Source organism: Anomalospiza imberbis, chromosome 37, assembly GCF_031753505.1.
Source record: "Anomalospiza imberbis isolate Cuckoo-Finch-1a 21T00152 chromosome 37, ASM3175350v1, whole genome shotgun sequence".
NCBI classification, from domain to species: Eukaryota; Metazoa; Chordata; class Aves; order Passeriformes; family Viduidae; genus Anomalospiza; species Anomalospiza imberbis.
Genome location: NC_089717.1, coordinates 399,008 through 422,874, shown reverse-complemented (window position 1 = coordinate 422,874; position 23,867 = coordinate 399,008). Strand labels below are relative to the sequence as shown.

Here is a 23,867-nt window from a genome sequence, read left to right as displayed (position 1 = left end):
TAGTCATTTCCTGATCACCATCATCTCATGCTCAGGGTCATCTCACTGTAATGGTCATCTCATCATCATGTCATTGTCACTTCATTGTCATCTCATGGCCGCGATCACATCAGGGTCGCCTCAAGGCCATGGTTGTGCCATGGCCAACCCATGGTCATCTCTTGGTCAGTGTTGTGGTTGTGTCAGGGTCATGGTCACAGTCATGGTTGTCTCTGGGTTGTGTCACTCATGGTCACTCTCACGGCCATCTTGTGCTTGTGTCATGGCCGTGGTCATGGCCAGGCAACCTTTCCAAGACCCCGAGCCTTGATTTTGGGACACTCAAGGACCACTGGGGACAACGAGGCCTGGCCTGACCCCTCCCCCATCCTACTGCCCCTCCAGGAACCCAACACAGCCAAACCCTCCTGGGGACACCTCGGACGTGAGACATGGAGTGGGAAATGAATCCCAGGGGATGGAGCCAGGCGTGGCTGGCAAGTCCTCATCCTGCTCCTGGTGTCCCCATCCCAGTCCTGGTGTCCCTAACCCACTCCTGGTGTCCCCATCCCAGTCCTGATGTCCCCATTCCCGTTCCTGGTGTCCCCATCCCTGTTCCCAGCGTCCTCATCCCAGTCTTGGTGTCCCCATCCCTGTTCCCAGCATCCTCATTCCCGTTCCTGGCTCCCAGAGAGGAACAGCCAGAACACCGAAGGAGGGAACCCGGATTTATTGCCCCAAGCAGGATTTATTGCCCCAAGCAGGATAATTTCATACCAGAAGTGAAGCATTGGGAATATTTGTGGTTCTTGGCATTGAAACATTGGGAAATGGAAAACGGGAAATGGATCCGTTAGCAAGAGCTGTGGGGTGGGTGGGAGCAGTGGGATGAGCTCTGCTGGCAGCTCTCGGCTTTTCTGGGAAGAGAGGGGCTGGATCCAGCTCCATGGATCGCTCAGGCGGTGATTGCTGCTGGGATGAGAGCGGGTCGCAGTGTCACCCTGTCCCTGTCCCCATTCCACAGGATGGATGTGGCTGGAGTCCATGGAGAGCGGGAGCTGCTCCAGAATCCACGTAATTCCACCCCAATCCTGCTGCAATCCTGTTCCATCCATTCTGCCCCAACCCTGCTCCATCCATCCCACCCCATCCCTTCTCTGGAATCCCAACCTGATCCTGCTCCATTCCATCCCACCTGATTCTTGTCTGGAATCCAGCCCTGATCCCACTCCATCACTCCTGCCCCAGTCCTGCTCCCGCTCCAGAATCCGGCCCCAATCCCACTCTACAATTCCACCTGATCCCACTCTGAACCCCTGCTCTGATCCAGAATCCCTTGATCCCGGTCCGTCCATCCTGCCCCAATCCCCCTCTGGAATCCTACCCTGATCCTGCTCCATACCTGCGGTCGAGCCATTCATTCCCATGTCCTTTCCTGCACAAAGAGAAGATTCATGAGATTCCAGCACGGATCACACACCGGGATTAACCCCAGGATCCATCCTGGGATCCGCACAGAGGGGATCCAGAGCCGGATCCACCATTGGAACTCACCGGCTGCCACATTGTATCCACTCCTGTCCCTCTTCCCTGTGGAAACAAAGTGGGATCAGCGTTGGTGGCACAGGATTCCCAGAACAGTGCCGGGTGGATCCGTGCCCCTTCCCATCCCAACCCCCATCCCATGTGTTACCGGATTGGCGCTTCCAGACAACGAATCCAATGAGGATGACAAGGAAGAGGGTGGCAGCGATGATGGACACAGCGACCACCATGATGAGATTTCCGCCAGATGTCGGCTCTGGGAAATGTGGGGTAGTGAGAAGGGGGAGGGGAATCCCCATTTGGGATTCCAAATTCCCGATTTCCACATTCCCAGCCTCACCCCAAGCGAAGATCCCGGGCTCCAGCATGCTGGGATGCTCCACCCTGCACCGGTACTGCTCCCGCTCCTCCGGCAGCGCCTCGATCCTGGCCCAGGTGTGGAAGGTGCCGTCGCTGTTGGGAACAATCCCGCCCCACTCCGTCTCCTGATCCCAGATTTCATCTCCCTTCATCCAGTTGACTGCGATGGTGTTGGGGTAGAATCCATATGCGTGGCAGGACAGGATCAGCGTCCCATGTTCCTCTTTTCCAGACACATGGACATCAGGGGGCTCTGGAATGAGATAATGGTGAAATTCATGCAAAGAATCCCATGGGAATGGCATTGGGGTGAGCTCTACCCATGGAATTCCCAATGTAATAGGATTGGGGTAAAGTCTACCCACGGAATTCCCACTGGAATGGGATGGAGGTGAGATCTGCCCATGGAATTCCCACTGGATTAGGACTGGGGTGAGATCTGCCCATGGAATTCCCACTGGAATGGGACGGAAATGAGATCTACCCCAGGAATTCCCACAGGAATTACCGTATTCCCAAGTTCTCCGTTCCCAAATCCCCACAGAAATTCTGCTCCCACCTTTGTGCTCCAGCTCTTTCTGCCCATATCCAAGATATTTCTGGAGCCATTCCGGGCAGACGAGCTTCAGGTAATTCATCCACCTCTCAGCCTGCTCTTCCTGCTCCCAGCGCCTCCTGGTGATCTCAGCAGCGCTGTCGGCTGCCACAAATCTCCCGGATCCCAGGTCAAAGGAGATGAAATCCTGCCCATCGTAGCCATACCGCACAGATCCACGGACACTCCCGTCAGACAGGAGGTCACAGCCATAAACAACCAAATGTGTATGGAGACCTGGAGGAATTGTACCCACAGAGACCCATGGAATTGTGTCCTGCCCCACAGAGCCCCATTCCAGCCCTATGGAGCCCCAGAGTCTGATGGAGACCCATAGAGCCTCATTCCAGCCCCCTGGAGCCCCATGGATCCACATCCCAACCCCACAGATCCCATCCCAGCCCCATGGATCCCATTCCAGCCCTACAGTTCCTATCCCAGCCCCACAGATCCCATCCCAGCCCCATGGATCCACATCCCAGCCCCATGGATCCCCATCTTAGCCCTACAGTTCTTATCCCCACCCCACAGATTCAATCCCAGCCCCATGGATCCACATTCCAGCCCCACAGAGCCTATCCCAGTCCCACGGATCCCCATCTTAGCCCTACAGCTCCTATCCCAGCCTCACAGTTCCCATTCCAACCCCACAGATCCCATCCCAGCCCCATGGATCACAAGATATTCCATCCCAGCCTAATGGATCCCCATTTCAGCCACTTGGAGTCCTGTGAATCCACACCTGAGACCCAGAGATCACATCCCAGCCCCATGGATCCCCACTCCAGCCGCACAGATCCCATCCCAGCCCCATGGATCCACATCCCAGCACCACTGATCCCATCCCAACCCCACAGTTCCCATTCCAGCCCCATGGATCCCATCCCAGCCCCATGGATCCTCACCCCAGCCTCTCAGAGCCATCCCCGCCCCATGGATCCCATCCCAGCCCTGTGGATCCCCCCACTCACCCCCACTCTGGTTGTACCGCTCCCGCAGTGTCTCCAGGTTCCTGGCAGCCGTGTGCTGGCTCCTCACGCTGTTCTGGGTCTGCCCCTCCCAATATCCCTGATCGACTCCATCCTTTATCCACTGCATCTGTGGCTCCATCCGCTCCCGCTCGCTGTCGTAGCGCACGAAGGGGATCCCATCCACGAACCCCATTTCCGTGAACTGGGGGACCCCCGGGCTGGGCTCTGACACCGCCACTTGCAGGTAATGCAGGGAGTGAAGAACTGGGGGGACACGGAGATTTGGGGGGGTTGAGGGGGTCATGGATCAATGAAAGGGGAACTGGGAGAGCTGGGAGGGGTTTGGGGATCCTGGGGCCAAGGAAAGGGCTTGCAGGGGTGGGAGACGTGGGATGAACAGGAAGGGGTGTGCAGGGGGGTCCCGGTGTCCAGGAATGGGGGCTCAGGGAGTTCCAGGGCTATGGAAGGGGGGTGCAGAGACTGGGAGAGGTGGGATGGGGGTTCCAGGGGATCCCTGTGCCCAGGAAAGGGAGACTTGGGGGTCCTTGATGCAGAGGAAAGGCAGGGCTGGGGACTGAGAAAAGTAGGAATGGGGGTCCAGGGGGTCTCAGAGGCAAGGAAAATGGGGGTCTGGGGACTGGGGAAGGCAGGGTGGATGGGAAAGGGGGTGCAGGGACAGATTGATACTGGCTAAGGGGGTGCAGGGGGGTCCCAGTGCCCAGAACTGGAAATTCAGGGGGGTACCGGGGCCCAGAATCCTCCTGGGATGCCCTGGGACCACCCCACAGAACGCACAGGGGGTGAAGAACTGGGAGAACGCAGAGACTGGGAGGGTCTGGGGGCATCCAAATGTCAGGAAGTGGAACTGGGAGAGCTGGGAAGGGTCCGAGGTTCAAGGAAGGGACTGGGAGAGGCGGGATGGGGGATTCAGGGGGTCCCTGGGCCCAAAAAAGGGGTCCAGAGGACCCTGGTGTTGAGGGAAGTGGGGTCTGGGAGCTGGGAAAGGCAGGAATGAGGGCTCAGGGGGTCTCTGGGTTTCGGGAAAGGGGGGGTCTGGGGCTGGGAGAGGCAGGCGGATCCCGGGGACGCAGCTTGGGAGACAAGAAAGAGACCGATGGAACACGGGGAGGATGGGACAGGAAAGAGACCGATGGAACACGGGGGAATTAATCTGAATTCCAGGGAGTTCATTTGGATCTCTCGGCTGCGACCCCCCTGGGATCCCCAGGACCCTCTGGGACCCCGTTTTGGGAAGCGGCAGGAGTGGAAAATGGGGGAGACACAGAAAGTTGGGAGATCTGGGGGGTCCAAAGGTCAAGGAAAAGGGCAGGTCTGGGGTCTGGAAAAGCGGGATGCCCGAAAAGGGGGGCAGGGGGGTCCCCGAGCACTGACGGGGGTGCGGGGGATCCCAGTCCCGGATAAGGGGGGCAGAGGGGCCCCGGTGCCCAGGAACGGGGGTTCAGGAGGGTTCCCGTGCCGTGATTTGGGGTTCAAAGGGATCCTGATCCCAGGAATGGGAGATCCGCTGGGTCCTGGTGCCAGATAATGGGGTGCAGGGGGGTCCCGCTGCCAGGAAATGAACGCTCAGGGGGTCCCCGTGCCCAGGAATGGGGGTCCAGAGGGGGTTCCCTGCTCAGAAATGGGGATTCAGGGGATTCTCTCCACGGAATTCAGGGTTCAAGTGGGTCCCGGTCCCCGGAAATGGCGGTTCAGGGGGGTCCCGGTGACAGATAAAGGGGTCCAGGGGGGTCCCGGTGCCCGGAAATGGGCGCTCAAGGGGGTCCCGGTGCTCAGGAATGGGGGCTCAGTGGATTCTGATGCCCGGGAATGGGGGTTCAGGGGGGTCCCGACGACAGATAAGGGGTTACAGGGGGGTCCCGGTGGTGGCGAAGGGGATTGAGAGGGGTCGGTGGACCCAAAATGGGATTCAGGGGAGCTCCCCTGCTCGGTAATAGAAGTCCAGGAGGGTCCCGGAGCCCGGAAATGAAAGGTCAGGGGTTCCCGGTTTCGGGGTTCCCACTCACCTTTCGTCGCGGCCCCCGGGTCCCCCAGGAGCGCCAGGAGCCCCAAGAGCACCCCCAGCCCCAGCGCTGGAGCCATGGCACTGCTCCGCTGCAGCGCCGGGCACAGCCCCGGCCCCGCCCCCAGAGCCGCCTCCGGCCCCGCCATTGGCCCCGCTATTTCCTGTTCGCCAATGGCAGCCCGATCTTTCAGTGACGTCACCGGTCGCCGGGCAGATCCCGGTCTCGCAGGTTGGGACGCGGAAGCGAAAGGGACCGGAGAGAGCGGGGCGGGGAGGGGACCGGGGAATTCCCGAGAATTCCTCTGGCTCCCTCTGGATTCCCGCTGCCACCGCCCTGGAGCCCTCTGAGAACCCCCTGGGACCCCCCTTAAGAAAGCGGCGGGAGCGGAGAACTGGGGGGACACGGAAATTTGGGAGATCTGGGGGTGCAAAGGGGAAGGAAAAGGGAGGGTCTGGGGTCTGGGAAGGGCGGGAGGGCCGGGGAGGGGTGCAGGGAGTACCAGAACACGGGAAGAGGGTCCAGGACGGGGTCCCAGTCCCGAATAAGGGGGTGCAGGGGGTCCCCATGCCCAGGAACGGAGGTTCAGGGAGTCCCAGGTCAAGGAAAGGGGGGTGAGGGCAATGGGGGGTCCAGGGGGTCCCTGTGCCCAGGAAAGGGGGTGCACGGGGTCCCGGTCTTGAAGAAAGTGGTGGGTGGGGGATGGGGAAGGCAGAAGTGGGGGTCCAGGGGGTGCCGGGCTCGAGGAAAAGCGTGGGCTGGGGTGTCCAAGAGGGAGAGGGCCAGGAAAGGGGGTGCGGGAGGGCATTGGTGCAGGATAAAGGGGTGCAGGGAGGTCCCTGTGCTGGATAAGGGGGTGCACGGGGGTCCCGGTGCGTGAGAATGGAGGGTTTGGGAAGGTTCCAGTCATGGATATGGGGGTGCACGGGGGTCCTGGTGCCCAGGAATGGGGGTTCAGGAGGTCCCGGTGCTGCATAAGGGGATACAGTGTGGTGCCGGTGCCCAGGAAATGGGGTTTAGGGAGGTTCCCGACCCGGCAATCGGGGTTCAGGGGGGTCCCGGTGCCAGATAATGGCCTGGCTGGGAACCGGTGCTGGGGAAGGGGGTGCAGGGGGTCCCCGTTCACAGGAATGGGGGTCTCGGGGATGCCCTGGTGCAGCGGAATGGGGATTCAGGGTGTCCCGGTGCCTGATAACGGGATGCAGTGGCGTCCCGGTACCCAGGAAATGGGTTCGGGGGGTTCCCTTCCCGGGTTTTGGGGTTCAAGTGGTCCCAGTGCCCAGAAATGGGGTTCAGGGGGATCCCGATGCTCAGAAATGGGGGTTCAAGAGGGTCTCCGTGCCCGGGAATGGGGGTTCAGGGGGTTCCAGGCTCCAGATAAGGGGTGCGGGACTTATCGGGGCTGGGAAAGGGGGGGTCCCGGTGCCCCGAAATGAACGTTCAAGGGGGTCTCTGTGCCCAGGAAGGGGTGTTCGCCCGGAAATGGAAGTGCAGAGGGGTCCCCGAGCCCGGGAATTGCGGTTCAGGGGAGTCCCGGTGCCGGGGCAATCCCCGGTTCCCGGGAGGATCCCGGTGCCGGAGCTTGGGGAACGCGAAAGTGACCGGGGATGGGGAGGGAACAGAGGAAACCCTGGGAATTTCCCTGAATCCCCCCCAGGACTTCCCAGGATCCCCCCGCAGGACGCTTAGGGGGTCGAGAACTGGGGGGACGCAGAGACTGGGGGGTCTGGGAGCGTCCAAGGCTCAGGAAGCGGAACCGGGAGAGCCGGGAAGGGTCCGAGGTTCAAGGACGGGACTGGGAGAGGCGGGATGGGGGATCCAGGGGGTCCCTGGGCCCACCAAAGGGGGTCCCTGGTGTTGAGGGAAGTGGGGTCTGGGAGCTGGGAAAGGCAGGAATGGGGGTCCAGGGGGTGTCTGGGTCACGGAAAGGGGGGTCTGGGGCTGGGAGAGGCGGGCGGATCCCGGGGACGCAGCTTGGGAGACGCGAAAGCGAGATGGGGGAAAGGGGTAATTCCAGGGAATTCATCTGGATCTCACTGGATCCTCACTGGGACCCCGGGGGACCCTCCGGGAGCCCCTGGATCCCCTTCCAGGAAACGCCGGGAATGGAGAATTGGGGGGCGGGGCGGGGGGGGGGGGGGGGGACGCAGAAATTTGGGAGATTTGGAGGTCCAAAAGCCGAGGAAAAGGGCGGGTCTGGGGCGGGATGACCGGGAATGGGGGTGCAGGGCGTCCCAGAGCACTGACGGCGGTGCGAGGGGATCCCAGTCCTGGATTAGGGGGTGCAGGGGGGTCCCGGTGCTGGAGAAGGGAGTACAGGGGAGTTCCCGCGCCCAAAAATGGGGGTTCAGGGGGTTCCCGTGCCGAGGAATGCGGGTTCAGGGGGAGTTCCTTCTCGGAATTCGGGGTTCAAGGGGGTTCCCATGGCCGGAAATAGCGGTTCCGGGGGTGCCGGTGACCAGGAATGGGGGTTCAGGGGGTCCCGGTGCCAGGTGAGGGGTACAGGGGTGTCCCGGTGCTGCCGAAGCGGGTACAGGGCGGTCGGGGTGGCCGGAATGGGCGCTCAAGGGGGTCCGCGTGCTCAGGAATGGGGGTTCAGGGGGATCTCAGTGCCAGAAAAGGGGGTACAGAGGAGTCTCGATGCTGGGGAAGGGCATTGAGGGGGTTCACAGGACACAAAATGGGGGTTCAGGGGGCTTCCCCTGCGCGGGAACGGAGATTTAGGGGGGTCCCGGTGCCCGGAAATGGAAGTTCAGGGGGGGTCCCGGTGCCCGAGAATTGCGGTTCAGGGTGGATCCGGTTTCGGGGGGTCCCACTCACCTTTCGTCGCGGCCCCCGGGTCCCCCAGGAGCCCCAGGAGCCCCAGGAGCATCCCCAGCCCCAGCGCTGGAGCCATGGCAGCCGTCCCCGATCGCGGCTGTGGCGCAGCTGGAGAGACGCGAAAGAGAAAGTGCCCGAGGGAGCGCGGGGGGAGGGGAAAAGGGGGAGGGGAAAAGGGGGAATTCCAGGGAATGCACCCGCATCCCCTCCTGGCACCCCCTGGACCCCTCGGGGATCCATCTGGGACCCTCCACGGCCGCGCCCTGCGGGACCCCCGGGCCGGGCTGTGCTGAACTCCCGGACCCCGCGCTCCAACCCTGCCCGGACCCCGCTGGGTTCGGCCCAAAGCCGGGCAAGCTCCGGGAGCAGCGGATCCCATTTTTTCCCGCGGGTGCGGGTCCGACCCCCGGCGGAGCGGGACTGGGCGCTGGGACCTCGATCCCTGATTCCCAGTCTCCTTCTCTCTCTCTGCTGTTCTCTCCCTTTCCTTTGGGGGATCATAAATCCCGGAGAGGCTGCAGAGCCCCGTGCCCAGGCCGGGTTTCCCAGCAAAGGGAGGCCTGGGGGTGAGATGCCCCGGGCTGGCCGGGAATGGGGGCCCGGGGGTCCCTGGGGTCACAGAAATGGGGGATCGAGGGGCTGGGAGAGGAGGGTACCCGAGAAAGGGGGTGCAGGGGGGTGTTGGGGCAGGATAAGGGGGTGCAGTGGGATCTCAGTGCCTGGGAACGGGGTGAGGGGGACAGAATCTGGGAAATGGCAGTAGCTGCTGGGAAAGGACCAGGACAGGGAGGGACAGGCTGGGATGGACTGGAACAGACTGGGAAAAGAACCCACTGGGAGCAGAACTGGGGCAGCAGGGTTCATACTGGGATACACTGGGACCACACAGAGGGCTACTGGGGGCAACTGGGAACATGCAGGGGACAATGGAGATATACTGGGAGAGACTGCGAGTGGTTTGGATCATCCTGGGATTGACTGGAATCATACTGGGAGTGATCGGATCTGTAGTAGGGGTGAATAGGAGAAACTGGAATAAAGCAGGGGGCAACTGGGATCATACTGGGAGCAGCTGGTCCATGCTGGGGTCATACTGGGATCATACTGGGAGCAGCTGAGCCCGTGCTGGGGTCATGCTGGGATCATACTGGAATTGACGGGGTAACACTTGGAGTGACTGGCATGGTACTGGGAGTGTCTGGGAGTTACTGGGATCGTACTGGGGGTGACTGGACTTATACTGGGAGCAACTGGGACCACAGTGGGGCCAAATGACATCGTGTAAGGTGTGACTGGGTTCATACTGGAAGTGACTGAACTCAGGGGCAACACTGAACTCTTACTGAGAAGGACTGAGAGTGAAAGGAACCATACAGGGGATGCCTGGAAGCCACTGGGACCGTGTTGGGGGTAACTGGGATCGTACTGGGAGTGACCGGGATCTCACAGGGGTGACCGGGAACCACCGGGGAGGCGGCATTGGCGGAGCTCGGAGGCGGCCCCGGCGCAGGTGGGAGCCGCGCCGGGTTCTGCGGGGGCTCGGGGCTCGCTGCGGGCGGAGGGGGCGGCAGGGGGCTCCGGCGGCTTGGCGGTGCCGTGTCCGGCCCGTGCCGGCCCTGGGCTGAGGGCGCTGCGGGAGCGGCTGCCCGCGGTCTCCTTCCCGCCGCTGCCTGGGCAGGAGCCGCTGCCGGAGCAGCGCTGGCTCGTCCCGGTTGCTGTGGCTGGGACAGAGGTGGCTGCCCCGTCCCCGGAGGCTGCGCCGGGGCCGCCTCCGAGCTCCGCCAATGCCGCCTCCCCGCGCTCCGGCCGCTGCCGCCGCTCCCGGGCCCGCACAGACGCTCCGCCAATGGCGCCGCTGCCGAGCCAGGGCCGCCCTCAGGCCGCCAGCGGGGCCGTGCTTCGCCCCGCTCTCACCAATCAGCGCGCCAGAACCGCGACTGACGGCAGCAGCGGCCAATGGCAGCGAGGGGCGGGCTCTGCACACGGCACAGCCTCGCCTCCCTTTCCCCGAACTCCGGCATTTCCCGGAACCCGCGGCTGAGGGGCGGCCCTGGCGCTGGGCCCGGCCCGGGCAGGAGGCCAAGGAACCGCCGCTGCCCTGAACCGCCGGGAGCTCGGGGTGACCGGGATCTGAGGGCGCTGAGAGCTGGGGTGAGTCCGGGGCGGAGCAGGGGCCCAACTGTAGCCCCGGCAGGAGCCCAGGCCGGAGCAGGGGATGGCTGAGAGAGGCCAAAACCTCTCTTGTCACTTCCCTCCTCACCCTGCGCAGGGAACAAAACACATGAGGGAAGGCTCGAGGGTCTGGAGAAGGGTGGGGACAGTTCAGTCACTGGTGACGGGCACAACACACTTGACTTGGGGAAATTAATTGAATTTATTATCAAACATACCAGGGCAAGAGAATGAGAACTAGAATTCCTACGAAAATATCCTCCCCCCACTTCTCCCTCTTTCCCGGGCTTAACAGGAGCCGCTGCCGGAGCAGCGCTGGCTCGTCCCGGTTGCTGTGGCTGGGACAGAGGTGGCTGCCCCGTGGCCGGGCCCGTGCGGGGAAATTCCCGTCGCCGGAGGTTTCTGTGGCCAGAGGAGACCGAGGAGTCCTGTCAAAGTGACTCGATTGCTGAGCAGAGGGAGAGGCCGTGGGGCATTTGCCATGCGCTCTCTGCCCTTGTTGTAGCACGCTGCCTCCTTTGGATGCTCATTTTCCCGGCCGCATCTCCCTCTGCCTTTGCCCAGTGGCTGAGGGACTTGGAAGGTTCAGACTTCCCGATCCGCCTGCTGCCTGTCCTCGTTCATATGCACCCCTCCTTGTGGATGACAGCCGATATTCATGGCTCTGTTTGGTCTTTGTTCTTCGGGAAGTTGAGGAGTTTAGCGGGACTTTGAGCAGCTGTCTGGGTCCATTTGTAACATTTATCGGAACTGATGGTTTCTCCGTTACTTCCTCATCTCCAAGTCGCTGGCCCTATCTCCAGGCAGATTCACTCATTGACTCTGTTTTGTTCTTCCCGGGTCCTCTTTGGTTTTGGGATTATTCTCGGTGCCCTCATTTCCCTGTCCTTTTGTAGCCGTTTCTGGATCAGGAGGCCTGGCTGCCACCTGCATCCCCTGGCTCAGCTGCTGGATGAGCTGCACTCCCAAGGTGTGGAGCATGGTAAAAAGATGAGAGTTGCTGTGGCACAGAAGAGGAGAAGCAGCATTCGTTTAACCCATGGTGTGCCACGGAGCCACGAAACCGTGTCCCATTCCCATCCTTTCCATGTTTGGACCGGTACATGAGCTGCTCTCCTATTTCCTTTGTTATCTTTTTCACCGCTTTTCCTTTGTCATCTCTTTGCCAACAGCAGTTGGAGTCATTTAATTTTCCACAAACTCCTGTTTTTTCTGCTAACAGATAATCTGATCCCATCCCCTGGTGAAATGTTGTGTTCCTCATTTCAGTGGATGGGTCGGCAGGAAGGTCAGGAGCTGGAGGTGTCTGGTTGGTTCTTATTTCGAGGACAGCTTGTAATCTAATGATGCCATTGAAATGATAAAGGGTTCTGTGTCTCCTGATATGAATTGGTTCGGGTTCCCAGGGGCTGGTCCATGGTGTTGTAGGATTTGTTCTGGTGGCCGTTCATCTTTTCCCCATTTTTGGGCGCTCCCTCCAGCCGGGGGCTGCATCAATTGACCGCTTTTTTCTAATTACATCATCAAATACTTGAATTCCAACTGATTTCCCTGAACTTGTTATAGCAAAAAACCCCAGTGCTCTGATACTCCCTGTATAGCATAGACAGTGCCAGCACATGTTGGAGTGGGCGCAGGGATGATCCCCCCTTATTTTAGTGAAGTTTTCACAACATTCTCCATTTGCTGTTTCCCTTTGCAGCTTCACCCATTTCTGTTGCAGAGTCAGAGATCCTCACCATGGGCTCTGCCTTCAGCTGTGCAGATTCCATCTGTGCAGGCAGGCAGAGCTTGGGGTGCGGGGCAGAGGGAATCTGTCACAGTTTTGGAGGCAGACCAGTGCCAAGACACACAGAGTTCATGCAGCAACAGTTCCCTTTATTCAGCTCTTGCTTCCTTATATACCTGTGGAGCTCATGGGGTTTGTCCTCATTGGCTGAGCCAGTTTCTTCCTGGTCAGCCAGCCAATAGGAGCCTGTGTCCCCAGCGGCCTGGGCCTGCTCTTATTGGTCGAATTATGTAAGTAAGGTTATTCTGTAACCGATCACATATTTCCCTTATAAATTTATAATTATTTAAACTTGGAGGCCTACAGGCCAGCTGCAGGCCACCACAGCAATCAGCCCAATTCCTCCCCCAGGCAAGAAGATCCTGGTGCATTGTCCCCACTTTGCCCAGCAGTGTTAAATTGCATATTTAAAGCTCCTCTCCTGGCTGCTGGAATGAAGCTTCTCTTCTGGAGCGGCCATCTGGTGACTCACATGTGACACCCCCCAAAAGCCGGGTTTGTGTTTTTTTTTTTTTAATTTTTGGGTTTTTTTTTTGAACAGTATTCTATTTATGAGTTAATTGGTCACCTTTAAAACCTTTAAAGCTCTTCTAGTTTTGCAACTGCAGCCTATAGGTGAACACTATAAAACCCATACCAAAAGTCTGCAATCTCTAACAGCCACACAAACACATGCACAAAACGAATTCAAAGCAATAAAGACTTTTTAACTTCTTCCGCTAAGAATAACAATTGATTCTCACACCCCTTGCCCAAACCTTACTGACAATATAAAAGTAGGATTATTAAGAAAACACATTCTCATGCCAGCCACCCCAGTGTGTGAGTGTGGCTGAGACCCAGAGTGGAATTGTGCCGTTGTCTTCGCCAGCAGCTGTGGCAGTGCAGGCCCAGAAAGCACTGAAGCTGCAGCAGTGGCAGCAAGGATTGGCCCCGGTGGCTGGAGATGCCCAAGGAGGGTGCCCAGGCAGAGGATTTGAGCAGAGGATGTGTGGGCAGGCCCAGGGGCTTGCCCCGCTGTGGAGCCCTGGCTGCTGCTGCGCTGCCTTCAGTGCAGGCTCCGTGGGGGCCTCCCATGCTCCTGCTGCAGGCGGGAAGTGCAAATCTCCGGGGCTTCAGAGCCCTGGAGCCCAGGCTGAGGGGTCCCCCCGTGCTCAGCTGTGCTGGGGGCTGTTTCTGGCCTCAGGAACACTTGGCATGGGCCACGCCACTTGGCCACCAGTGGTGCTGCTTTGCCCTCCTTAGGCAGGGCCCGATGTCCTGCTTGGATGTTGGGAACAGCAAAGTGCCAAGGCAGGCTCTGTGCCAGCCCAGCTTCCTGCGGGAGAATATACCTTGGTATCTGATGCAGTGATTGCTGAAGCAATCAGAATTGCTTTTGCCCCCCTGTTCGGTGGCATGGTGTCAGCAGAAGATATTGAAGCCTTCCTGCTCAGGGCATTTCAGTGCCAGGCTCTTACAAGCACACACAGGTCTGCTGGTTGAGCTGACCATGGGGCAGTAACCTGGGCTTTGTCTGATTCCCTTTCCTTTCCTGCCCTGGAACATGGTATTGCTTTTAGACACTACTTGTCCTTGTTGCTTCACAGTACTTTGGAGAGGCTCCATATCTAATTTTCTGTCTTTCCCGGGGGCTCCCCAGACTTCTGGGTTCACTTCAGCATAGGCCTTGCCAGACATATGACACAGTGGTACAACAGAACTAGCCTCTGTACCACCTTTTACAATACTAATTTGCATTCCCAATTTAGCAATCAAATCCCTTCCCAGTAAATTATAATGACCATTAGGAACAAATAAAAATTCTTGCATTTCAAATCTATCTCTCACATCTTACAGTAGTGGTTGAATAAAACCACACATCTTTCCCACTTATCCCCTGAATAAACCAAGACATTTTTGGCAATTTCCCCCGTTAGGTCTAAGATTCAGAGTGGATGGAGAGGCCCCTGTGTCCATCAGGAGAGGCCTCCTCTCGATGCAGACCCACCCTGAATGTTCTCCAGGGCTCCAGTGTGGTGGGTCCCCGGTGGGATGGGAGCTGTGACAGCCCTGACAATCCATGTCCATCCAGGGGTGGGCTTGCTCCTCCTGAGGGTGCTGCTGTCTCTGCTTCCAGTGTCCCTGTGCCCTGCAGCTGGAGCCCTGACTCCTTCCCAGGGGCTGTTTGGGTGGGCTCTCCCCTGCCCAGGAGGGCAATGCCTCTGCCAGGTGCTTGTGGCCGACCCCGTCCCCTGGGTGCTGGGGCCCCCTTGGGCCCTGGGGTTGATGCCTGAGGGGCTGTAGGAGTTGTGCCATGGCCTTTGCCTTCAGCTTGGCCTTTTGCTCATCCCTTCTTGCATTCAGCTGCTGTGCCTTTGTGCCCAAGTGCTCCAGGGCCTTCTTCTGCCACTCCTGCAGCCCCGCTCACTGCCTGTGGGTGCTCATCCTCTGAGAGCTGCTGAGCTTTCTGCAAAATCATTCTTTTCTCCAGCGACACCAACAAAATCTTTAAAAGAAAATCCTGATCCTTCCATGTGTAATCAGGATTTCTGTGATATTCCTTCATCCTTCTCCTTGTGCTCAGGGTCCCCTCCCCAGCCCGTATCCCAGAGCCGGTCCCTGTCCTGCCGCAGTGTCCAAAGGCGGCCCCCCCGGCGGGCAGGGCCGGCAGCTCCACGGGGCCGGGCAGCGGCCGGGGCGTCCCGCAGGCTCCTGGGGGCCGGGGGCCACTGCCGGCCCTGCCCGGGGCTGGTGGGGTCAGGCAGCGCCCGGCGCTGAGCCCCGGCTGCCCCACAGCCCCGGCCCGGCCCCGCAGCTCCCCACAGGCCCCCAGCCCGTGCTCCCGGTCCCGCACCTCTGCGCCCGGTGCTGCCGCTGCCCACCACAGAGAAACCCCCTGGCATCCTGACCTCCTTCTTTTCCTCTCCTGGAAAGTGGGCATAGAAAGGGTCTGGATCAGCTGGCAAATTTTGAGGACAAGACCTTGCTGAAAAACATCCCAATCCTCAGTATTATTCTCTTCTCTTTTGCATAATGCTTTTTCTCACCACATAGATTCCTCCTGCTGCTTCTTGCCTTCACCACATTGCTGCACACTGCCCTTCACCCGATCCCTTCCCAGCACACCAACACCATCCATCCCCTGTTGTCCAAATCTCTTCTCCACTTCCCTTATTGCCCCCCTGGCTGTCCATGTCCTTAATTACCTCTGGGGGAATGTGCAAACTACCTCAACATTCTCCCAAGGGACCCTTCAGAGACATTTTGGGATCATCATCCCTTTGGCCAGTTCCCCTCCCTGGCTTTCCCTTTTCTCCCCTCCCTGGGTGCCCTGCCATGTTCACTCCCCGAAGATCCCAGTGCACTCACTGCTGAGATTTTCAGTGCTCTCTCCCTGCTGACTCTTCACAGACCCCCCTGATGTGTCCCTCGTCTGTCTCCTGGTCACTCCCGGGTCCCCAATCGATCCCCGGTGCCGCCGCCAGCCAAGGGAGCCGATCACCCAAAGTGGGTGAGGCACCTTCAGCTGCACTCCCTGCCTGCCGCCCCGGACGGTGGAAGGAATTCCGGATGAGCTCCAGGGTGTGCGGGAAAATTGACATCAGCAGAGGTTTCTGTCCACAAAGCAGACAGAGGAGTCCTGTAAAAGTAATTTCATTCCTAGAAATGGGAGAGGCCGTGGGACATTCCCATGGGATCTCTGCAGTTGTTGGAGGACACAGCCTCCTTTTCATCCCAATTCTCCTGGCCACATCTCCCTCTCCCTTTTTCCCACTGGCTGAAGTACTTGAGAGGTGCAGACTTCCCAATCCACCTGCTACATACCCCCTTCATATGCACCCCACTATTGTATAGCAGACGATATTCCTGGCTCTGTTAAGTCTTTGTTGTTCTTCTGGAAGTTCATGAATTGAGCAGGACCTTGGCTGAGCAGCAGTCTGTGTCAACAATTAATAACGTTTTCTGAAACCGATGGCTTCTCCTGTCACTTCCTTATGTACAGGTGCCTGGCCGTATCTCGGAGCAGATTCACAGCATCTGTTTGTAAAGTCACTTTCCTCCTGTTCCTTTTATGGGGGTCCCCCATTTGTGGGACATCCCCCCTGGATTAGGGTGTCAGCCCTTGCTGCAGCCTCACCCCTCAGGCATCGATCAGTCGATCAGAGTGCGTGGCACTGATGACTCACCAGTTGCCAGGCAGACCTGCAGCTTCTAGCATTCCCCACCTGCGTCACCCCCATGTCCCCAGTGCCCCCCACGAGGGGAATTTGGGGAGGTGGGAGTGGGGCAGCGCCAAGGCCGGGCCCCCCCGCGCTGTCCTGGCGGGAGGGGCTGCAGTGGGGACCGAGTGCGGGCGGAAGCGGCCGAGAGCCCAGCGCTGCCCCAGCCCAACCTGCCCCAGCTCCATCCCTGCCCCTGCGCTGGGATGCTGTGGGTCTGGGGGGAAGAGGGAGCCGGCAGTGGGTGCTGGGCCTGGGGGCAGGAGGAGAAGGGAAGGAGAAGCAGGGTTGAGGAACAAAATGGTCAAACGATGGACATGGCAGGAGAAGGTGGGATTGTGCAGGAGAAGGAGGAATAGCAGGAGGAAGAGGAGTGTGAGCAAGAGCAGAGACACAGGAGGAGGAGCAGAAATAGGAAGCAGCACAAGGTTCCACCCCCCCCCCCCCCCATATCTGCAGCCTCCCCCCAGCCCCAGAAGCATTGCCACCCCACATGCAGCAGGTGACTGGGGAGGGGGATCCATGATTTTCACAGGGGTGAATCTTGGTGTTTCTGGGTTTATTGGGTTCTCAGCTTTCCTAGGTTAAATGTTGGTGCTTTTTTTTTTTTTTTTTGTGGGGGCTGAATATTTGTATTTTGGAGGGAGTTCTGGCCAAATCGAGATGTTTGGGGAGTTTGTGATCTGTGTCTTCATATTTGGAGGATTTCTGTACTGAATCTTAGTGTTTTGGAGGTTCTTACAGACACAAGATGCCCAATGACTTTCTGAGATGAACTTGGGCAAGGAGGAACTCCCAGTCCAACATGCTCTGTTCTTGTTTTTTCCCCAAAATCAGGATTTTTCATTCCCGGGGTGTGGCTGGATGGAGGAAGAGGAGAAGCCCTGGAGATCCCGCATGAGGAGTAGCAGCAAACCCAGGCCAGGGAGCTGCGGGGAGGAAAGAGCCCCCCTGAGCCCGGAAGGCAGCCGGAGATCCAGCCGGAGCTCGGAGCTGGTGGAGAAGCCTCATGGCAGGGAGAAGTCACACAAGTGCTTGGAATGTGGGAAGAGCTTCAGCTAGAGCTCCCACCTGATCCAACACCAGGTCATCCACACTGGGAAACGGCCCTTTGAGTGTGGGGAATGTGGGAAGAGCTTCAGAGACAGCTCTGACCTGATCCGGCACCAGAGGACCCATACTGGAGAACGGCCCTACAAGTGTGGGGAATGTGGGATGGGTTTCACCCAGAATTCCAGCCTGAGGAAACACCAAAGGATCCATACTGGGGAAAAGCCCTTTGAGTGTGGGAAATGTGGGAAGAGCTTCAACCAGTGCTCTAGCCTGATTCAGCACCAGGTGATCCACACTGGGGAACGGCCCTACACCTGCTTGGAATGTGGGAAGAGCTTTGGGTGGATCACTGCCCTGAGAAAACACCACCAGCACATCCACACTGGGGAGAGGTCCTACAAGTGTCCCCAGTGTGGGAAGGGATTTCAGATCAGTTCTGATCTCCTCGTACATCAGCGGAGTCACACAGAGGAGAGGCCCTTCCTCTGCCCCGACTGCGGGAAGGGCTTCAGGAAGAACTCTGCCCTCACCATCCATCGGCGCATCCACACCGGGGAGACACCCTATAAGTGTCCTGAGTGTGGGAAGAGCTTCTCCACAGGCTCAACCTTGACCAGACACCAACGGAAGCACCAGTAAGAGAAGGCCTGCAAGTGCCCCAAGTTCTAGAAGAGCTTTGTGCACTGCTGCAACTCCATCCCCCATGGGAGGATCAGCACTAGATGATCCCCAGTAATCCCCATTGGGCAGAGCCCTGGTGTCCCCTTATTGTGAATAAAACAGAGAGTAAAACAATGGAGCTGTTAAAGGGACTCGATATCTTAGGCCTGATTGAGCAGAAACTATGGGAGACACACAGATAAAGGCTCCCTGGGCAAGAAGTGACCAAAAACATGTGAAACTTTGTTATAAGATAAAGTTACCTGGTGATGTGATGTCCTGAAGAATGTGTAAACAATTGTAAATTGTTACCAAAAATAGAGCCCTGTATAAGCACCATAGAAGTAAAACCCTATATAAATGCCAGGCATACTCAATAAAATTGGCTTCTGATCTAAACTCGGATGTCCCCGTCTCTCCATCACTGATAATTGGTAGTCTGTATGAGAAGCAAGAACCAGCCTATCTGCGCTGCTGTTGGCAAGCCCTCCAGAACTGGAAGTGCTGGTGTGAGAATCAGGAGTGGGCTCGAACAGGGGAAACAACCCGCATTGGGAACCCCTCGCTTATTTGGAAATGAAGAAACTACGTTGCATGGCTACAGAACACAGGCTGGGGTCTCCCTATTTTGCTAATCTTATATGGTCTACATTGTCAACACACCTTATGACTCCTCATGATTTAAAGGGACTGGTGAACTTATTATTAACCCCAACTCAGTATGCCATTTTTGATGCTTGTCGGAAGCTGCTAGCCCATTGCTGGTGGAGCAAGAGGCAGCAATGCCACGACCTTCCAGAGGCATCTCCAGTAATTAAGCCACTCAGTGGTGCTGGCACACACACACAGAGTCACTCCAGCACACACTTCTCTTGTAGAATCACTGATGACAAAGAAGTGGGAAGGGTCTGTGTGGAGTTCTGAGGAGGTTTATTCCAGCCAGGCATGAAGGAGTCCAGGGACAAAGACGAAAGAACAGTGGAGGGTCCACTTTGAATATAGGGGACAAGGGGGTTGGAGCAGAGCATCAGGGCCATTGGGCTGAGGGCTCAGGGCGGTACAGAGGTGGGACAAGGGGTGGCTGCCAATAGGGTAAAGAGGGCGAGACACTGCAGCAATATGGGGCCAATGGGTAAGCAGGGAAGGGAGAATATTCTAGGGCATATACATATAAAGGAAAAAGGGGTGGAGAGGCCAACGGGGCAACCAGGGAGGTAGAACTGGGGTACATTTGCATATGCAACAAAGCATGCTGGGAGAGGGTCTGCTCAGTCACCCTGAACAGGGGAGATTTCTCCAACTTAGGGTCTGTCTGTCCAAGGGACTATAATGGCCCTTGGTTCTGTAGGCTCACTGGCTTCCACAGATACTCAGTGAAAAAAGGAGTTAGAAGCTTTGCTTGTGAAATTTGTGGGGCATGCAAACCAGAATATCGCAGCCCTCACAACTGACCACCTGGCTGGTGAAACAGAGTGAAAATTTAACAGGGTAGAAATCCATTTGGATTTAGGTGAAATGTGCCGCTTTGAATTATTAGTAGCTTGCTAGCATAGGTAAAATATGCTGTTTAGTCTGGTAGCTCTGCAGCACTAGTAAAAACTGCACCAGCAGAGGAGAAAGAATGCGAATTTCCAATCTGAAGAGATAAGAGAGGCTCCTCGAACTTTGAAACAGACAGGTCAGGGTGACCCGGGAGTTCTTTCTGTACTTTCTGATAAAAAAAAATCTAGCTACAAGGGTAACTAGCTGCAAGTGTAATGCAAAATCAGTAAAATGAATATGCATGAACCTATTGTGAAACTCTATGCATATGTAAACTAGTAAGGAGGAATAAAAAGGGATTGGGAGTTCTCAGGGGTGTGCATGTCCTTTGAAGGGGAACGATCCCCACATGCGTGCAGCGTTGCAATAAACATACTGGCTCTACAGCCTTTACAAATTATGGAGTTTGATCATTTATCCACAATTCACCGGAGAAGCAGCCCACTCAGAACCTGTTGGGAAAGCCCACATTCCTAGAGAGGCCCTTGAGAGTATTACTGAAGCTGTGCATACCACATTTTTAAAGGTTCCCGATTCTGTGAACCCCTAAAAAGTACTTACTACTGTAAAACAAAGACTGGCTGAGCCTTATATGCAATTCATTGGCTGCTTGAAACAAGCTCTTAAAAGACAAATTGAGAGTGGCATTGCTAGAGGGATGTTGCTTTTAAAAGTAGCTCTTGAAAATGTTAATGAGACTTGTAAAAAACTTCTTAAATCCTTGCCTAAGGAGGAACCCACACTGCTGCAAATGATAGAGGTATGTAAGCGCCTGTGTACCTTCAGCATAGGGCTGCAGTTACTTATGAAGCTGTGGTGGCTGGTATAGCTAATGCCTTTGCAGCTTTGAATACTATGCCATGGGACCTCTGAATGTGCTTTGGGTGCAGGAAATCTGGGATTTGAAAAACGACTGTTTTGGAAAGGGGAGGCCAGATCCAAATCTCCTGGTATTTGCCCTCGGTGCTGTAAAGGAAGGCATTATGGTAATCAACGACATTCCAAGTCGTGGATTTTGAAGGGCATCCGATAATGGGAAACAGGAACCGAAGTGTGGAGCAGCACCGCATGCAGACACAAATGCTCCAGCCAATGCCTCAGAGTGGACTGCATCAAGCCCCAGCCCAGCCGCCACAAGCAGCCTTTGCCTGACCATTGCCAATTTATAACCATCCATACCGGGGAGTGCCGGAGTGGACCTGGCAACCTCCATCACAGTAACGTTGCTTGATTCATCTGTTCATTTGCTTCCCACAGGAGTTTTCGGACCACCAGGGCAGCGTATGCATAAATTGTTTTTAGGTGAGTCATCCACCACTTTGATGGGACTTGTTGTTCTCCCTGGCATTATACACTCTGACTCTGATGATGAGATTATGATCATGGCCTGGACACCCTGACTGCCTTGCACCATTCCCCAAGGAATTTGAATAGCTCAACTGATTTTACTTCCCCCAGCCATGAGTGTACCTTTCACAGACTGTCTTAGGTTGGAAATGGGGGGGTGTATTCTATTCTTATCTGAATAGAATAGGAATAGTTATCTTCTGTTAATTAGGCAGTTTTCTTTATCTCTTCCACAACCAATTGTCCCTCTAGGAAGATATCTTCTGTTAATGGGCCATTGAGTGCCACAGCATGACTGATAAAAAGGACATCATCCCATTGTAAGAAGCTCCACCCAGAGGGAGGAGCCAAGTATTCCTAACTGGATATAATCAGAAATCTGGAAGACCACAGTCAGCCTTTTTGAGTGATTCCCAGAGGAGCAGCTGCCTTTTCCACTGGATTCCCAGAGGAAGACCAGGCCCCTCTACACCACCACTGGATCTTCCAAGGAAGACTACACCCTTCTAAAGGATCACTGCTTCAACAGAACCACATCTGCCACTCCAGGAGGACTGCAGCCACCATTTCAATTGGACTGCTACCAACACCCTGACCCACAGGGTGTCAGGTCATATTCTGACTCTGTCAATGTTGCTTTGTATTACTGCATTGTTTATTTTATTTTTATTTTCTTCCCTAATAAAGAACTGCTATTCTTATTCCTGCTCCCATATCTTTGCCTGAGAGCCCCCTTAATTTCAAAATTATAACAATTTGGAGGGAGAGGGTTTACATTTTCCATTTCAGGGGAGACTCCTGTTTTTCTTAGCAGACACCTGTCTTTTCAAACCAAGACGCAGACAGAACACGAAAAGGGGGATTTGGGTCTACTGGAACGCCCCAAGTATGTTGGGTACAACCTATATTAGAACAATGCCCCACATGCTGGTGTACCCTGACATTAAAAGGACAGAAAATAACACTTGACAGCCTCATAGACACAGGGACTGACATTATAGTTATCTCTCAAGCCAAATGGCCCGCAGAGTGGTCCCTTGCTGAAATGCCTCAGGCACTTTCAGGCATTGGAGGAAGCAGCCATAGCTATCAAAGCCACCAATTGATACTAATCAAAGCGCCAAGGGACACCTTGCCTCAGTCAAACCATTTGTATTACCAGTGCCAATGGTACTATGGGAGAGGAATGTTCTCTCCCAATGGGGCTTTAGAATTCAATCAGATTTTTAATGAGGCCCATTGAAGTGTGATACTTTAAAACTAACCTGGAAAACAGAGAAATCTGGTTTGGGTGGATCAATGGCCCTTACCATTGCAAAAACTGTGTGCATTAAAGGAGTTGGTCCAACAACTCCAGAAAGGGCATATTGTCCCTTCTACCAGTCCTTGGATTTCTCCCGTATTTGTTATCAAAAAACCAAACTGGGAAGTGGTGTTTACTCCATGATCTTAGAAAAATTAATGCAGCTATGGAGGACATGGGGGCCTTACAGCCTGATCTCCTATCTCCTACTGTGACCCCCTGAAATTGGTACTTGACTGCCGTTCATTTAAAAGGTTGGTTTTTTGATATTCCTTTACAACCTCTTGATGCTCCTAAATGTGCCTTTTCAGTCCCAAGCACAAACATGCTGGCACCCTTACAGTTATATCACTGGATAATTTTACCTCAGGGCATGAAAAAAGCCATGCTGTTTGCCAGTGCTATGGCTAAGTCCTCAATTCTCTTTGTCAACAAATGTCCAATGTTCATTTGTACCATGCTATGGATGATATTCTTGTAGCTGCTGAACAGCAGGAGGTAATGGAGAAAGCCTTAGCCCTTGTCACCAAAGCTCTAAATCAGGCAAGGCTTTGCATAGCTCCTGAAAAGGTACAAAAACACCCTCCGTGGAGGTATTTGGGGTGGTGTATAGGAATCCATTCAATTTCTCCCCAAGCTCTGCAAATTCAGACAAATATGTGCACCTTACATGATGCGCAAAAACTTTTGGGAGCAGGGTGTGCTCCTTGTTAGGGATTTCAAATGCAAAGCTTAGTCCTTTGAATTTAGTTTGAATTGCTAAAAGGTGACTCAGACCTTTTATCACCTAGACAAATTACTTTTCAAGCTCAGCAAGCGCTACAATGCGTAACTGATGCCACAGTAAACCAACAAGCTGCACACTGGGCACCTGAGCTGCCTTTCTTTTTAATATTCTTGTGTCCAGAAAAAACAGCCCTGTGCCTTGCTGTTTCAATGAGACTCCAAGGCACCAGACTCTTTGCTTATCATTGAATGGATTTTTTTACCACACCAAATGACCAAAACCATCAGTACCCAACACAAAATGATGGCCCAGCTGGTTGTTAAGGCTCAACAGAGACTCATTTCTCTTGCAGGAGTGGAATTTTCCACTATTTTCCTACCTCTTACCACCTCTTACTTGAATTGGATATTTCAGGAGTCAGAGGCTCTTCAGATGGCCTTTGCCGAATTCAGTGGACAAATCTCAATACATCCTCCAAAACATAAGCTTTTAACACCTTTATTCCAATCAATAGAAAAACCAAAGAAGAGTGAGGTTCCACTTCAAGCCTTAACAGTGTTCACAGATGGTTCTGGTCACTCTCATAAATCAGTGAAGATTTATGAGAGATCAGTGGAGATTTATGGAGAGACCCCTCTTCTAGTGCCTGGAGAGCAGATGTATCCAGAGCTGAGGGGTCCCCCCAAAAATGTTGACCTTGCTCTCAGAGCTTTTCAAAAATTTTCTGTTCCTTTTAATCTGGTTACAGATTCAGCTTATGTTGCAGGAATTGTGGTGAAAG

The 23,867-nt window shown here is 55.6% G+C and overlaps 2 protein-coding genes and 1 pseudogene across 7 annotated transcripts in view; 1 reads left to right on the top strand and 2 right to left on the bottom strand.

Moving 5' to 3' along the window:
• LOC137464152 (zinc finger protein 154-like) overlaps positions 1–23,867 on the top strand; it is a 450,159-nt gene that overhangs the window by 343,075 nt on the left and 83,217 nt on the right. Inside the window, exon 2 of one of the 2 annotated variants that reach the window (XM_068175480.1) lies at positions 17,102–18,293. In XM_068175480.1, coding sequence (XP_068031581.1) covers positions 17,670–18,146 — 477 coding nt within the window. In that variant the 5' untranslated portion in view covers positions 17,102–17,669 and the 3' untranslated portion in view covers positions 18,147–18,293. The remainder of the gene's footprint in view (positions 1–17,101; positions 18,294–23,867) is intronic. The other variant, XM_068175481.1, reaches the window with a different exon arrangement.
• The window catches only part of LOC137464123 (zinc finger protein 850-like), a 466,862-nt pseudogene that overhangs the window by 428,550 nt on the left and 14,445 nt on the right, over positions 1–23,867 (bottom strand).
• The window catches only part of LOC137464133 (class I histocompatibility antigen, F10 alpha chain-like), a 372,308-nt gene continuing 349,049 nt past the window's right edge, over positions 609–23,867 (bottom strand). For 2 of the 5 annotated variants that reach the window (XM_068175459.1, XM_068175460.1), the window contains exons 2-8: positions 8,292–8,332; positions 3,451–3,714; positions 2,444–2,716; positions 1,865–2,137; positions 1,534–1,780; positions 1,382–1,414; positions 609–948 (exon numbers count right to left, since the gene is read on the bottom strand). In XM_068175459.1, the coding sequence (XP_068031560.1) occupies positions 648–948; positions 1,382–1,414; positions 1,534–1,780; positions 1,865–2,137; positions 2,444–2,716; positions 3,451–3,714; positions 8,292–8,332 (1,432 nt within the window). In that variant the 3' untranslated portion in view covers positions 609–647. Of the gene's footprint in view, positions 949–1,381; positions 1,415–1,533; positions 1,781–1,864; positions 2,138–2,443; positions 2,717–3,450; positions 3,715–5,474; positions 5,601–8,291; positions 8,383–20,824; positions 20,881–23,867 lie in introns of those variants that run through there. The other 3 variants (XM_068175457.1, XM_068175458.1, XM_068175456.1) reach the window with 3 other exon arrangements.